Source organism: Columba livia, chromosome 1, assembly GCF_036013475.1.
Source record: "Columba livia isolate bColLiv1 breed racing homer chromosome 1, bColLiv1.pat.W.v2, whole genome shotgun sequence".
NCBI classification, from domain to species: Eukaryota; Metazoa; Chordata; class Aves; order Columbiformes; family Columbidae; genus Columba; species Columba livia.
This window is the reverse complement of record NC_088602.1, coordinates 185,300,645-185,317,509: the sequence shown is the minus strand read 5'-3', so window position 1 is coordinate 185,317,509 and position 16,865 is coordinate 185,300,645. Positions and strand designations below refer to the sequence as shown.

The 16,865-nt window shown below is 40.8% G+C and overlaps 1 protein-coding gene across 1 annotated transcript in view; it reads right to left on the bottom strand.

Moving 5' to 3' along the window:
- CAPZA2 (capping actin protein of muscle Z-line subunit alpha 2) overlaps positions 1–12,295 on the bottom strand; it is a 31,488-nt gene extending 19,193 nt beyond the window's left edge. Inside the window, exon 1 of the mRNA XM_065048797.1 lies at positions 12,160–12,295. Coding sequence (XP_064904869.1) covers positions 12,160–12,198 — 39 coding nt within the window. The 5' untranslated portion in view covers positions 12,199–12,295. The remainder of the gene's footprint in view (positions 1–12,159) is intronic.
- Positions 12,296–16,865: the final 4,570 nt, after the last annotated feature.

Below are 16,865 nucleotides of genomic sequence, written 5' to 3'. Positions count from 1 at the left end.
GATAGTCCATATAAAATGAGGTGTTTATGGGCAAATTTAAAAAAAAATTACAATGCACATGTAGCACAAAGAACATTCCCTGTAATACAAAGCAACAGACAAAAGGCTCAACAGCAATATAGTCTAGTTGAGATAAGGAAGTTATTTTTGCTGAAAACTGTTTAAGAAAACACTTGTTAGATGCATTACAGTTGAAACCAATGCTGGTGATTCCATACAGTGAGACTTTTACAAATGGATCAGAACTGATTTGAACAAGTCAAAACACAAACAATATAACATTTTAGAAGTCTAAGTGACAGAATCTTTTTCATTGAAGAGAACTGCACCTTCACACACAGTACAAGAACCTTATACACGTATAAGCAACAATAAATCAGGTTACAGCTGAGTATTCCTTCAGAAAACTCAAAAGCCAAGGCAGAAAACACCTGAAGTTTCTACATTTAATACTCCAGTTACTCCCAAAATATCACCTAAAGTTTAAGACAGTGATTTACTGACACAGTTTCCAAGATTAGATTTACAGCTGCTGTTTTCAGTTAAATGTCTGCAGAGTGGCTTGCAAGAAACTACCAACTTCAGAGTTCATTAATCCAGAACATCTAATCATCAATGGTTCACAAAAAGCAGGTCTTGCAAACAGCTTTTACCACAAGCCTATGTAAGGACTTGCACATGTACTACATTTAACTCCTTGAATGGACAAACCCAAGCCAAATACATTTTCATGAAATGTGACTTCATGCAGGTCTGAGCATTAGTCTGGACAAATCATAGAGAAGGTTGAGAGGAAATTACAATAAAAGAAAAAAAGAAGACTTCTGAAACATTGAGATGGGAAGCATTCCCCACTGCAGGTGTTCTCTTTATCCAATTTTCACATATACACCAGTCACAGTCATCAATTCTCACCTAAACGGAGGTCTGAATCAGTAGGCAAGAGCTGGTGAGATTTACTTTCTCAATTAAACTGAAGCCAAATCCTATTCATCACATCAGTTATAAACGTTTTGATTTTAGAAAGTGAAATATTTCAGTTAAAGGAAAAATTCAGACTGAGAAGCTCAGCAAAAGACAAAAGAACAGGCTTGTAGCACGTGATAAGCATGGATATTGGGCATAATAACGCCTAATTCTTCAGATAGGGATTAAAATAATTGGTCTATCAACAAGTGCCTGTGCTCAGTTATTACAGTATTTGCAGTTTTCAGATTACACAAGCACAGAGGTGGCAATGTACAGAATGCTGTCAGTTATGCTATATCTCCCTTGTTTTCATACTTTTGCTTTTCTTTCACAATCTAATTTGTCTCAAGGCGTGACACTCATCAGATACATAGAAAAATTCTACTTCTCTACTTTTTCCAGACTGAGACATTCTGAAGTTTGTTTTATTTCAAAGAAGTTACATGCAGTGACTTCAGATGCCCTCAAACCACTCTTCCGGTTCCTGGCACGTCGGAACTAACTCTGGTTGAAAAGCCCAACCTTGTGCTCTGTGGGTGCCTATATATGGTCCGGAGTGTGTGCACACAGACTGCAGGGGCTCCCGCCACTTCACTGTCAGCTCAACTGAGACATGCTCATTAATTAACTAGGGTACACCTAACAATAAAAGAGGCATTAAAATTTCAGTTAGCTTTCCTCCCCCTTCTCCTTTTTTCTTTTCCTCTTTTTAATTTTACAGAAATACAGCTGTATTTGCCAGGCACCCTGACAGCTCACTCCTGCAATCAACAGCCATACTGTCTGCCTGCAGGAAAAACACGCTAGTGAGCGAGATGCTAAGAAACCACATACTTCGCTCTTTCTCCTTCCTATACATCACTTATTTGAAGTTCACCTGTGAACTCCTTGCAGCAGAGAGACCCACCCTTCCTCTACACTCATTAACAGGTTAAAGTTTACTGATCTGGAGCAATAAAAATGAAACAGTGAAGTACATATTAAAAGCTATTTTTAGCTAAAAGCTTCATGCAAATTTGGAAGGAGGGTGTAGGGAAGTAACAGAAGACCTCCACAATACATTCCCACGCAAAGACAACTTTGTTGCTAGTCACACCAAAAAGCAAGGGTTAAAGCAGTTACTTTTAACAGCTATTATATTAATAGAAAGAGTTAGAGAAGGACCAAGGTGTGTTCCTCCTGTAATGTATCAGAAGTGGTTCCAAAGAATGTTTATCAACATGGTGACAGGTGCTTTATATATATGAACATATATACATACAGATATATATATATTGTATATAATGCATTTATATTCTGGATTCCTGAGAGCATCCTTGCTTCCTCAGAAAACAACATAAATGTCCCACACATGAACCTATGTTGGGAAAAAAAGTAGGTGAGATGTCACATTTGGGAAAAGGGAGCTCTTTGCTTCTGCTCTAGGAACAGTCAAGAGTCCAAAGAGCCCCATTCCTGGTATCATGCCTTTTGCTGCAGTTCTTGCTGCTTCAGGAAACCTTTCTGCCAGCAACTAAGCAAATGGCTTTGTCTTGACCCACTGAACTCTATCTACAGGCAGCTAGAGGGGCTTCTCACCACTAGCCCATAGCTACAGAAATATTAACACAGTTAAGCTGATTCAAACTAGATACATTTCCAATTCTCTTAAAACTCTGTAACTCATATTCACAATAACATGCAAGTCATTCATGGATCCTGCTTGTACTACCTGGAATGATATCAGACAAAAGACTTGTCTAGTTTTGTTGAGTTCTGAGTTTGAGTGAAGCTCATGTTCTGAGTTCAGCTGAGCTTTTATTTTTCATTACGCAGCTCTACTTTCTAACGAACAACAAAACTACTCTGATATCTTCTACCAGTCAAAATTCATTTTGCACTGATACCTGTATCAGCACATCAAGGAACACAGTCTAAGGTTCAATCAGCCACCTCAGAAATAATCTTCAAGATACAATGCTCGATGATCGATCAGGACTGCAAACATCATAGTTCTGAGTTTACAAACCCTTCAGTGTTTAAAAAAATGTAACTGGCTTCTCCTTTGGACAAGTAGATACTTGGTATCATTGGTTCCAATTGCTCATTAAATTCTTCGGTTAGATACATCCCAGGATGTTACCCCAGCAATCTCATCTTTTAAAATAAGGAAGAGCTGGAAGTGTTTCATAATTGCTATAATACTAATACTATGGTGCTGCTGCCACCAAAAGGACTGTCTTCTTGCCTTGTCCCAAAATAAGTCCTGTGATCTGTTTTTACAAACTCCTTTGTACCACCAATGTCCGTCTATTTATTTGAGCACACAGAGAAGCACATTGATCTAGCTAAAGAACAGCTTTCGAAGGTGGCAAGAACATAGAAACCAATTCACTTATCCAGAGAGTCAAATAATTATGGCTTCTTGCTGCTAACAGTTTAGTGAGGTGAATAAGCCTTCAACAGGGCAGTGAGAAAGGGATCACCCCATGACAGCAGCAAACCATCTCCTCAGCATCTCAGGAAACCCCACTCATACCCACAGGTACGATTTCAAATATTGAAGAAGCATCCAAAAACATTCGGCATCTCACAGAAACATGGAGCAAAGACAGCGAGTCTGGTACAAAGGGAATGAATAGAAAAAGTAGTGTTGCAACTGTTTTCCTACCAAGCTCAACTGAAAAATGCACTGTAGTACTAAATTTACTTGTGCTTCTGGGAGAACTGAGGAAGAAAACCCTGCAAAAATGTGGTTCTGTGGCACAGGAAAGGAGGGGCACATTCCATGCCTATGGCTCTGACTGCACAGACATTTCCTTCATAGTAATGCCTGAAGCTGCATTGCGTCTGTATAACATGTGTTTTCCTCAATTATTTTTAATATACAGGTATTTAAGAGTATGTAACAGTTCCAACACTTAACAGTGGTGCAAAAAGTAAATTTTACAGTGTGAGGTATTCTAGCTGCATTCTTTCTACCTGAAGAACTGAGATTCATTTTCACCAAAATAACCATTTTGAAAGGTGCCGACAGTTACACTGTGGCTGAAAGGCCCTACAGTGAATCTAAATATAAAAGTCTCTATCTTAAAACCTTTACACACCACATCATATCAAGAGGAAGGATTAAAAATACACAAACCAAAACAGGACTTCTGAGAGTCATTATCTCAGGTACAGATAACAAAGAGGAATATGAAAGCAATGTATATTACTTGGGTAATACACAGGTCTAGCTAGAAAAAAAAGAAATCAGAGAAGACAAATCTCCCCCATGTAATTTTGCAGTTGCTTTTATTACCCCTAACTATATCTAATTGAACACCTTTTTATGTCATGCACTTACCATATTTTAATTCAGAAACACATAGAAAGAATTGTACTGGTCTCAAATTAAGGAAACAAGTATGTTTTGTTTGTAAACTTTAAAGGATCAAGATCAACCTGAAACTTCAGCTTCAGCTATTACCAATTACTAAAGCTCTGAACTTAAATTGCTTGTAATTATAATACAGACAGCAGACCACATTACATTAATTTTTTCCCACATCTGTATTTCTCTGAAAGCCTGTCTCCTCAGTAGTTGCCTAGAAAACAAATAAGCCAAGAAAACTACATACATGCAAAAGTTATTCTGAAATTACTGATGTTCCAAATTTGTCATACAGAACATTCTTCCTGCTGTATCTTTACTGCAAGTTTTATCTTGAACGTAGTAGTCGTTCTTCCAGGTATGTACATGAAAGCTCATAATATGAGTAACCAGGAGGGAGGAAAAAAAAAGGTTAAGAACATCTCAGGTTCACAACTCAGACAAAAGTTGCTTTCAGTAGCTTTCAAAGGACTTGAAGAACAAAAAGGAGAAAAGGATGACTAGGAGGTGTGTCCAATAAAGTGGCATTAAGTTCCAGTCTCAAGAGACTGTACACTGGGTGCTTTAAAATATCAGTATCTCAAACTGTATCACTCTTTGGGACTTCCTATTTCATTGCGGGGTCAAACCCCAACATATGTAATCAATGCAAGAAACAAAATACTGCTTTGGGAAAAGCATGCTAGGGACTACCACTCCCTTTGCCAAATAGAAATCTCGTATGGTTTGACAAAGGTTTAATGCAGTTATTGGTCTGATGTAAATTTATGAGTAATATTATCCATAAAACCTTTAGAAGCTGAGCAATTGCATAGTTTGCTTATGGAACAGACAGACAACAGATAACAAGCATAACAAAAAAAAAAATCCCAGAATTTCCGTGCAAAAGTCATTCATTGAAAACTGAAAGAGCAGTATAATTTTACATTTATTGAAAAGTAAAACATTACCTTCTGTTTGAAAAGTAAAAGGTATAAGAAATGGCTAAGACTTCACAAAGAAAGAAACTGATGGGATTGTCTCCCACATACAGAATCAAGATGTTCTGTCAGCCCAGCATGTGCTCCTCTCTTGCAGCAACCAGCTCTCTCCTTCTCAGCAGTCTTTAGAGAGTGGTAACTACTAGAACCTAAAAAGCACTCAGTCAGTTCACATTTGCAAAGCATTCTTCCACCACAAAGCCTGAATTTTTAAAGTGATCCTTCCTACTGCTCCAAGTTCATTATTTATACTCCAAGGACACCAAGCTTGGACTCAATAGCAGCAGGGAGAGAAAAGGAACAAGATCAGAGCTTGCTCTATGAAAAATTCCTTTATTAAAAGTCACAGAATAAGGTGTCACCTTAACTGTACACCTCCCCACCCCAATTCCAGTATTTTAAAATTCTCTCTTAAAGTTACCTATTAGGTTGAAAGTTTTAATGCCTTCTGTTTAGAAAGTGAAACATTTTACATTTTCAGAAGTTTCTTTAGTCAAGGATAAAAAGGGTAATTTCCATATGCTGAAAAATCTGCTTTCATTTCTGCAGGAGCAGTTCAAATTCCTTTATACTCTGCTTGCAGAAAAAGGGAAGGAAATATTACAGTGCTGCATGAGAAAAATACTTATTCACTAAATAACACGGCTAAAATCCTTATCCTATTCCTCTTTGGCTGTCAAAACTGCAATGAACCGAAGATGGTATTTCACAGCAGAACTGTAGGTTGATGTCACTGTTGGTAGGCAATAAAACCTTCCCTGTTATATCACAAATTATTGTCTCCAGTTTCATTACTGCATTTGTCAGCAATTTTTTTCTATTACTCTTCTCTATTTTTGGTTCAATTTGTTTCTCTTATCTACTTAAACTATGAGGTTTCTTGGATAGGAAGCTTCTGCAAGGGTTCTGTGAGCACAGAGGCAACAAGCACAGGGTTTTTGATGGTCCACTCAAACACTCTGCAACATGATAAAAGTCAAAATCCACAAAAAAAGTATATAATTTCTTCAAACTGCTAATAACAAAAGAATATACAAACTGCAGTTCTAGAAACCACTGAGCTTGTATTTGGATTAAGAGATTTTATCTGTATTCATCTTTAAGCCTCACATGATTATTTTCAGCCTGTAAAAAACAGGCAATTTTGCTTTGCCTAATAACCTCCTACGGAGGTGCACAGGGAAAAGACAAGCAGCACTGGACACAACAATATTAAGAAAAGTTTTTATCCATGAGTGTAGCTAAACTTTGCAATATGTCAGAGCCTGTGCACTCTCCATCCTTGGAGATACCCAAAACTAAAAGTGCAAGTCCCTAAGAAATCTGATCTCTGCTGGCCTGCTTTGACCAAGCAGCATTCAGGTTACCTCCAGAAGTTTCTTCCAGCCTGTATGACTCCACAAATAAATGAAGTTATTCTTTGCAGTTATACACACAGTATATTATCATTTTTTCAGACATGTGGAACACCTCTTGTAATCTCACAACCAAGGAATTACAATTTCTGTTGTTAAATCTCAAGGGTACTGATGCATTTTTTTAAAAACTAATTCCTAACTCAAGTCAACACACTATGGTATCTTACGATGTACATAAAAATCTTACTTTTGAGAGGACCGCTATATTCAGAATTACGTGTCACTCTGAGAAGCACTCCCAGCTTCCTCATTCTTATTAAAGAATTTCCTCAAAATGTTATCAAAGTGTAACCATTGAGTTTAACCCCACCTTTGCAAAAACAATTCCTTCCACACAACTTCTGTTACATTTCACTTGTGGAAAAAAGTGCAATTTCACCACTTTGATAATGTAGTAAATTAAATAGAAGATACATTTAAACAATAACTGACTTATTTCACATTTCATTATTAAAGGTTTTTCAACCTGCCATCAGAACCTGTTACAGCATTTCCATTCCAAATTTAAATATAACAAGAACCAGAGAATTCATAAGATTCTCCTGCTAGACACATTAGCAAAGCTGCACTTTTAAATATAAAACAAAGTGTACACTGATGAACTACAAAGAAATAACATTAAGGACACTTGCAAAACTTTACCTTAAGTTGACCTTACAGATTACAGTGCAATTATACCTACAAAAGGCTATTCACATTCTGCTTCTAATCATCTATAGTCTCCATTTCTCAATCAGAGTACTTCCAAAAGTGAGAATTCAAGATCCTTCCAAAATTAATGATTTCGAGCACATATGCAGCTGTAATACATGCAAAGACTAAAAAAAAAAGCAATATTTTCCTGTCCAAAAAACCTGCTAACACTTCTGAAGCAGTTTCAGGATAAAGGATTATGTTTGCATTAAGGGAACACCTGAATCTGAACCTCCCGCATTGGCTTGTACATGCAGGTGAGATCTGTCATCATCATATTGTGTTCTGAAGCCAAAGCTACATACACGAAAGAATGTATTTCACTGGCATAGACTTTTCATCTCAGGCACTGAGTAAAGACACAAGTTTTCCTTAAGCTATCTGGCAAAACTAAACTGCAGTTTTGTTGGTGTAAGACACACACCTCTGTTACTTTGATCTGTAGGTACTGACACCTAACTTAAGTTACAAAGCTACCCAATGCACCTGGCAGCTAAACTGACTCCTTTTCACAAACAGGAGGACTTCCTCATTGCAAGTTTTGCTCTAATTACAGCAAGCTGACCTCCTGTTAAACCCCACCTTAGTGAACATGCCTTCTTGATCAACGGGAACTAATGAACATAACCTTACTGAAGGGTGTGGTCCCTTTTTTAAACTCATGTTCAACAATTCCCATATTTATATGCTTGGCATTTTAAGGAATGAAAGAGCTAATTTTTGTATTAAAAACTGTGATGTGTTATTCTTCCCTACAAGGAGTCTCCCCTTTCTGACCTAAAGGCTTCCTGATTTTCTCAGGTTTTAGCTAGATGACAATAGAGCTATTTAACTCCTGCTCTTTGTAGAGAACAGGATTCATATTAAAAAACAAAACAAAACAAAACAAAATCCACACTAAACACATCCCTGAGTCATCAAAAATGGACTGCAGAACACTAGTTTTATGACTTAAATAGTTTTAGTCTTGTCTGGCATTTGCACTGTTATTTGCTAATAAATATTTACATTAGTAAATGCATCTTTTACAGTAAAATCAGTACCTTCCATTAATCATTGCCTATAATAATGTAGGTAAATTGTAGCTTTTATATACACACTAATACGCTCATTAAAAGCATTTTTATATATGCTTATTAGTTTGACATAACCACAGGTAGGAAAACTATTTGTACAAAAACTGGAACAAAATGAAATTGCAAAAAAAAAATGCTTACTAGACTTTAAAAAAAACCCCTACTGCAAATATGCTGAATAAATAGTTATTGCATTCCAGACTTGTTAAGTGAGGATGTATTTCCCATAGGTAGGGCACAGAAGTGATGACTTCTGTTCACTATCTCCCTCAAGAATTCAGGGCTTCAAGATTTCTACCTCTCATACCTCATTTTTATTTATAGACCAAAACAAGCACAAACTTTTGTTTTTCCACCTAAAAGCTTCCAAAATTTCAGTGTCCTATGTGAATAAAGCAACTACAAAACACTGTTTCACAAAAGCTGTTTTTATCACTGCAAAAATCCCTACTACTGGATGCTAAAGCCAGTAACTTTCAGTGGCAATGGCACATCTCACACATCATATTTACTGCAAATTGTTCTCAGATTTTTTTTTTAATAAAGCTTTTTAAAATTTATCCTCACATTTACTATCATGACTTTAAAAGATAAGCAACGCTTCAAAAATCTCATGCTAAAATGTGAATCTAAGGAACAAAATTGGCTTTGAAAACAGCTCCTCAATTGTGCATATTGAAATCATGTTCTTCCTGGCAACTGATTCTTCTCCTTCCTTGGTTTCAGAGCTTCTTTACCTGAACTACAACTGCCCATTTTGCCACTACTCCAATTCATGCCATTTCTGTATTCTCACACTACACACTGCAGGTTTTAATTCTGAATTATACTAGAGCTAAACACAGCCATCTTAGACTGACTCCTAGACAGCAACAGGAAGATACAGCGGCTGCAAATGGAACCACATGCTGTCTTTGCAACACTTATGTCAAAGCAAGACATGAATCAAAGACCCTTCGGAACTTGACTTAGAAATACATCACTTTATCTCTTACTATTATTTTACAGCATCCTTAGGTGTCTGATACAATCAAATTATTTTGTTCACCCTCTTTCCTCCTCGGCAGTTTTGATTAGTGTTATAGTTATGTCTCTATTGAAATTACCTACAAAACTCTACCACTATCTGTGTCAGCCTTCGATAGCGTCAGTTCTGTATCATGGGAGAAAAGTATATAAAGGAGCAACGTGCTTTATTCCCCGTGAAAATGAATGCTTGTCTGTCTGTTTCTACTCCTACATTTATTTATAGTCCCAACTGGATGAGTGGGGACGGTGTGCTTTTCAAAATGCTATCCAGCTGATTTTTTTTAGCTCAGTAAAACTGAATGTTTGAGATAACATTTTTATGGAGTTTGACAAGTGTTAACTTCAAAAATATTTGCAGTTTCTTTCATAACAAGTGTTAATTGAGACACCATGAATTAATTAAAACTGAAGAAATTCAGTCCAGGATCTCCATATGTATTAAGAACTGGGACTTCTAAATTTAATTCCTCATCCGGTATTCATCTAGCAGCTCAGTAGAGGGCAAATCTGTCACACTTAAAATTACATTAACTTAGACTGTCCCCAAAAATATTTTACTCTAAACTGAGTATTGTCTTCTATTTAATCCATTCAGAGTGCAAAATTACCTAGATTTTAGGTTAATACCATCAGAAAATGATTAAAGTTTTTTAGTAGTACACATTTTTATTGTAAAATGATAGCACTATATAAATGTATCAGAATTAAAAACTGAAGGCATCACAAGATCTGCATGGATATGTGCATGCTTTTTCAAGAGTATGCAGTGTTACCCATCTTTGCTTTATTAGCCAATAAAATATACTGCCAGGCTTGGAAAATACCACTCATATAGGACAATCAATTTTATATGGGACTTAAGGGGACAAAGGAATCAATATAAACGTACAATGGAAGAGTACTGATCCTATTCACTTTTACTAAGGCAGGAAAAGTCTCTAGAAGGTCTGCACCCATTTGGGCAGAACAGAAAAATTGGACTTAAGGGATAGGAGACAGTTTAGAACTTAACTCCATCAGTCACAAAAGCACAGGCAGCACTTTGCATATCATACAGAAGCAAGATAAAAATGCCATTTTACCTTTTGTTATTTGACAGGATAAGAGACAACAGGCACAAAATGAAATGAGGGTGACCCAGCGCTGGCACAAGTTGCCCAGTGAGGTTTTGGAGTCTGCATCCTCAGGGATTTTCAAAAGCCAACGTGGTCCTGAGGAGCCTGCTCTAGATGACCCTGCTTGAGCAGGGGGTTGGACAAAATGGACCTCTGGAGGCCCCTTCCTACCTCAGCTGTTCTGTGATGTCAAGATAACTTGTGGTCTAAGTATTTTAAAGCATATCCTCTAGTAATAGCATACTGGATTAGAGTGACTTGTAATTAAGGGCCTGAAAAAATAATGGATAACCACATATACTTCCCGATTCCATTACTACTTGTACCAACGGAGAGGCAGTATTTGAATGTAAATTAGGTAGAAGAGGGCACAGTCTTAAAGCCTCTTGGGAAAAAATAGTGAGATCTTAGCGCTATGGATCTCATTGTGTATAGCGCATCTGTAGCTCTGAAACATGGTCCTATTAATCTCAAACATGCAGAAAATCTGTCTTATTATAACTAGACATTTTAGACATCCTTCTTGTAACTTCAGATAAGTTTGAAACATCATTTCTTTGATGTCTCCCACATTTCAGTCACCTCACAGCTTCCACAGCCACGAAAACCTACATTTTTCAAGTCGGAAATGAATAATACTGTGCATTACATAAAGACACCAGCAGCATATACACAACCCACCACACCCTGGCTCTGAAACAGGCAGCTGCCATGAGGCTGGATCCAGCGGAGGAAGACGCGGAGCACTGATAACTGAGGTCTCACAAGACACCCTGCTCCTTGAGAGGTTTTTCAGTAAATATCTGTCTTAAATCTAAGAAGTTTGCAATTGCCATAAAAAGAGATTGCATGTACATCTTGTTAACTCAGACCCTCTGCTCCCTGACCTTACACTTCCCCAATTCTCGTCTCCTAACAGGAAGCAGAACAGCTTTCCTCATCCCCCACCCTCCCTCCTCTCCCGTATCCCATCTCGTCCCAGAGCCGGCGGGGGTGACACGGAGGGATGGCCAGGGCAGGGCCGGCACGGAGCCGCTCTTCGGGCGGACGGGGCCGGTGCTCCGGGCAGCCGGCGGGCAGTGGCAAGAGGCCTCGGAAACGGGAAGTGCCGATGGAGGAAGGGGAAGGGAGAGTGCCCCGCGTCTTTTCTGCCTCTCCCCACCGTCCCCTCTCAGCGTCCCCCCGGCGCACGGTGGGAGCGGCCGTGCCCACAGCCTGGGCGGCAGCGAGGACCCGGCAGAGCAGCCGCGGCCTCCACCGACCGCCGGGCCCCGCCCCCGCCGGGCCCGCACCGTACAAGGAGCGGCGGGAGATGCGCCGGGGCCGGCACGGCGGCCGGTCCAGCCCTCCCTCGGCTTCCCCGCCGACCCTCCTCCCGCCCCCTGACTGACAGGCCGGCCGCAGCGAATCCATAAAAATACAAGCCCTGCGGCAAGAGCCGAGCGCGCTCCACAGCTTCCCGGCTCAGAGAGCCAGGATACAACAAGACGGCCGGGCTCGGCGCAGCACCCCACCCACCCCTACCTTCTCCTCGTCGGACAGCTGCTCCTCCAGGTCCGCCATCTTCCCGTCTGGCCCCGGCCACCGCCCCCGACCCCTCCCTCCCAGGCAGGAAGGGCGGGGCCCCGCTCGCTGCGCTGCTCCCTGGGGGCGGGGCCTGTGCGCATGCGCACGGCGTGGCGGGGTCCCGCGGTGGGGCGGGCGGTGGGGCGGGAGGGAAGGGGGCGGTGGGTTGTCAGTACCGCGGGTTCCCGCGGGTGTCCGTGGCGTGCACGCTGGTCTTGTCGTGGTGCTTGCTCGGGGAAAGTAAGGGGCCTCATCTGGTGGCTGGGTGTCGCGATGGACGGAGTAGTGGGGAGCAGGGCCTGCTGTGTCCGTTAGGATGTCTTCGGATTGGACAGCAGGGTTTCTGTCTGCCTTCTATAGAATCAGAGAGTCACAGTTCACTTTGGAAGAGACCTTCAAATGTCACCTAGTCCAACCCCCTGCAATGAGCAGGGACATCTTCAACCAGATCAAGTTGCTCAGAGCCCCATCCAGCCTGGCCTTCAATGTCTCCATGAATGGGCATCTACCACCTTTCTGGGCAACCTGGTGTTTCACCAGCCTCAGTGTAAAAACTTTCTTCCTCATGTCTAGCCTGAACCTCCCCTCCATCAGTCTAAACCCACTGCCTCTCGTCCTATCACAAGAGGAACCCCCAGGTTCCAGTATAGGTTGGGAAATCACATATTAGAGAGCAGTGTAGGGGAAAGGGACCTGGGGGTCCTGGTGGACAGCAGGGTGACCATGAGCCAGCACTGTGCCCTTGTGGCCAGGAAGGCCAATGGCATCCTGGGGTGTATTACAAGGGAGGTGGCTAGTAGATCGAGAGAGGTCCTCCTTCCCCTCTACTCGGCCCTGGTGAGACCACATCTGGAATATTGTGTCCAGTTCTGGGCCCCTCAGTTCCAGAAGGACAGGGAACTGCTGGAGAGGGTCCAGCGTAGGGCAACAAAGATGATTAAGGGAGTGGAGCATCTCCCTTATGAAGAAAGGCTGAGGGAGCTGGGTCTCTTTAGTTTGGAGGAGAGGAGACTAAGGGGGGACCTCATTAATGTTTATAAATATATAAAGGGTGAGTGCCATGAGGATGGAGCCAGGCTCTTCTCGGTGGCAAACAATGATAGGACAAGGGGTAATGGGATCAAGCTGGAACACAAGAGGTTCCACTTAAATTTGAGAAAAAACTTCTTCTCAGTAAGGGTGACAGAGCACTGGAACAGGCTGTCCAGGGAGGTTGTGGAGTCTCCTTCTCTGGAGACATTCAAAACCCGCCTGGACATGTTCCTGTGCGACCTCACCTAGGCGTTCCTGCTCCAGCAGGGGGATTGGACTAGATGATCTTTTGAGGTCCCTTCCAATCCCAAACATACTGTGATACTGTGATACTGTGAGGCCCTGCTAAAATGTCTGTCCCCATCCTTCTTATAGGCTCCTCTTAAGTACTGAAAGGCCGCAATAAGGTCTCCCGAAACCTTTTCTTCTCCAGGCTGAACAACCCCAACTCGCTCAGCCTGAACTCACAGGAGACATGTTCCATCCCTCTGATCACCTTTGTGGCCTCCTCTGGCCCCTCTCCAACAGGTCCATGTACTGAGGGCTCCGGAGCTGGATACAGTAACTCCAGGTGGGGTCTCACCACAGCAGAGCAGAGGGGCAGAATCATCTCACCTGACCTTTTCTTCATCTGAATAGCAAAATGAGTCTTTTAAATAAGATCACTGGGAGTTTGTTCAGACAGAACTAAAAACTAGCAGGTTTCGGACATCGCCCTGGCTCATGCCCAGTGCGGATTAGTGGATGCAGGTGCTGGGGGTTGGCGGAGCTGAGCACCTGGAGGAAAGTAAGGGCTGGCAGGGTGTCTGGAGTGCCATGCAGTGAGCTGGAAGAGATCTTAGAAAGCTCTGTTTGATGCCAGCAACAGAGACTGAGGAAATGGATTGTATAAAATGATTGGAACTGTAGAAACTGGACAGGGAAGATGAATGTGGTCAACCAGAAGAAGCATAAAAATAAATGGATTGGAGAACTTCTACCACAAGAATAAGAAAATGGGAAGGGTGTCTTCCAGCAGTGTGACATTGCAGGTACACAGAGGAGCATTTGAGATGATGGCTTGCAAGGATTGCCTGGAAGAAGACATAATAGAAGTTTAGTGGAAAACTTTAATAGAGGAAAGAAAACTTTTGTGTAGCTCAAACCATGTGGGTTTGGGGGCAGTGAAATTCTCTATCCTTGTCCAACAGTGACCCAGGGACAGATCCCCAGGGAGCTGTGGGAGAGCAGGCCTGTAGTATTGGCTCGTCCTGGGAATGCTTCCTCACTTCCAGCCAGCCATGGCATGGAAGATGGATCTCATCCTCAGTGACTCCCTTCTAACAAGGATTGTTGAGCTGTTCTTTAAGGGTCAGGTAGACGGTAGGAAGTTTTGTTTTCTTCCAGGTGCAAAGTGAGACTGGGAAAATGGATAAGTGTGAGGAGCTGCTTTGATAATGATCAGTCTTGCAACAGCGAGACAGTCACAGACTCCGTTCTCCAGAAGGTGAAAAACTGCAGAGACCTACAAAGGAAACCAAGAGAGTCAGATGACTTTTTTGAGAAATCCTTCCTGTTCCTTCATCAAAAGTAGAGAGAATATGGTAAATACTGGTGTTAGCCAAGTAGACTGGGTTTTGTGAAACACTGGGATAAATTCTGAACAAAATTAGGTGTCTGTAGGCTTCATCTCATTACTGTGGGTGCCAATTTCCTGGATGATACAAGAACAAAGACAGAAATATCCTCATTCCTCGTTGTAGAAAAGGATAACCCTGAAACATTATGAAGTAAACACAAGCGGTACGTTTTTGTAAGGGCTACATCTTTCAGTTTACTGTGTGTTACTGTTGGGAAACTCAAATACATGAGACAACTTGGAGCTTGAGAAAGATTATATGATTAGTATAACAAAGTTAGCAGGCAGAGTCTTGTATGATGTTGAAATTGATGGTTAGCCCTTGTTCTTCAGGATGAAAAAGGTAAAAAGGCTGGTGTATTATGTCAGAGTGGCCATTAGTTGTTTCAAAGACAGAGAAGTTTGAGGAGAGTAAAAACTTAATTATTTATAGATTAAAGTTCTAATTCATTAAATGAAATACATTATTCCATGGACAACCTGATCTTTTTAGACAATATGTTGAACTTATTAATGGTCTGTTCCTAATGTGTGGGAAGAATAAAGTTTTTATGGTTACTTCAAACCAAAGGAAGTATGATGGAGGAATTTTATGTCCAGTGATAACTCTTTGGTAACATTTAAGGAATACATTTTCCTAATGTCCAGCACAGTGTACTTCACCCCCATTATGATGGACCGTAAAAAGCTGATCATTGCCTGAAAAATCACAGGTGTCAAGATACATCTAAGTTGGTCGTGGTTAGTGGTGTGAAAGTAGCCAGATTCTAGCCAAAGGACCTTGTTATGCTATAGAGTTCATCCACATCTGCATTTCTTGCATGAGTGTTTGTACATAATGATTAATGCTGTCACATGCAGTATAGCAAAATGTTGCTGATAGCTGTAGATTTTACCTTGCCAGGACTGTTGCATGGAAGTGAAAGTGATATTGGACAAGAAATATTTACAGTCAAACAGATACATGGAAATTATAATGGCACCGAAAATCAATGTATGAGCCAAGGATGAAAATGAAAAAAAAGTCGAAATAATGAATGTACAAGTTGGACAATGTGACTGATTCAGGGAGGTTGAGAAGTTTGAAGTAGCTGTACCCATGGAAGATAATGGACAGTATTTTATTCACGTGAGGAACAAAATAAAGGACAACCAAAGCTAGTGTTTGATAGGCCATTGCTAGATGCAGAATGGTGCAGTGTGAAGCAGAAAACGAACATCTAAAGAATGTTTGGTTTTGGAAAGTCTCATATAAGTTATTTGGTCTCAATAATAAAAGGTAATCGTCTGTAGCAGGGGAAAGCATTGTGCAACATTCCGTTTCATGCAATAGGACTTTATAACTTCCGCCCAGGAGTCTTAAGAATAACTAGCTGAGGACATCTGGGAAATGTTCCTGTTAATTTTTAACACACCTTGGGATTTGCCAGTTAGGGGATGCTGTCAAGGATGTTGCTTTAATCAGTATGTATTAAGAGGGTAGTTTAAAAAGACAGATCTTACCAGATAAACATGAATAGTTTTCTTGTAAGTTAATATATCTAGCTGTTGGATGTACCATGTTTACACTAGGTTTTTTGTTGAAATTTGCTGAAATTAGCATGATTAAGTGAATGATTCAGAGGAGGACTGTGTAGTCATCATAGATACTAATGGGGACCTTCTGGGTAGTACCCTGGCAGGTGCTTTACCGTGACCTTAGGACTTAATGGGAAATGAATAATCATGCAGAAATAAGTACCGTTCTTGCCTTGTGACTCAGTGTTTCGGAGTGCTTGTTTGTCTCTTCAGGAAGAATATGGAAATTTCAGAGGGAATTTAAAGGAGGACTGAAAATAATCCTCGAGATGCAGAACAAATTTCAGGATATGATGATTAAAGATGTCAAGATTAAGAAGTGACTTAGGAAATCTGTTCTCAGTGAACTGCAGCAAATAGCAGTGATGCCTGGGTTAGTTTAGAACTTGTATGCATCTTATCTGAAGTCATCTGTACTTGCTGTTTTAAATGGAAT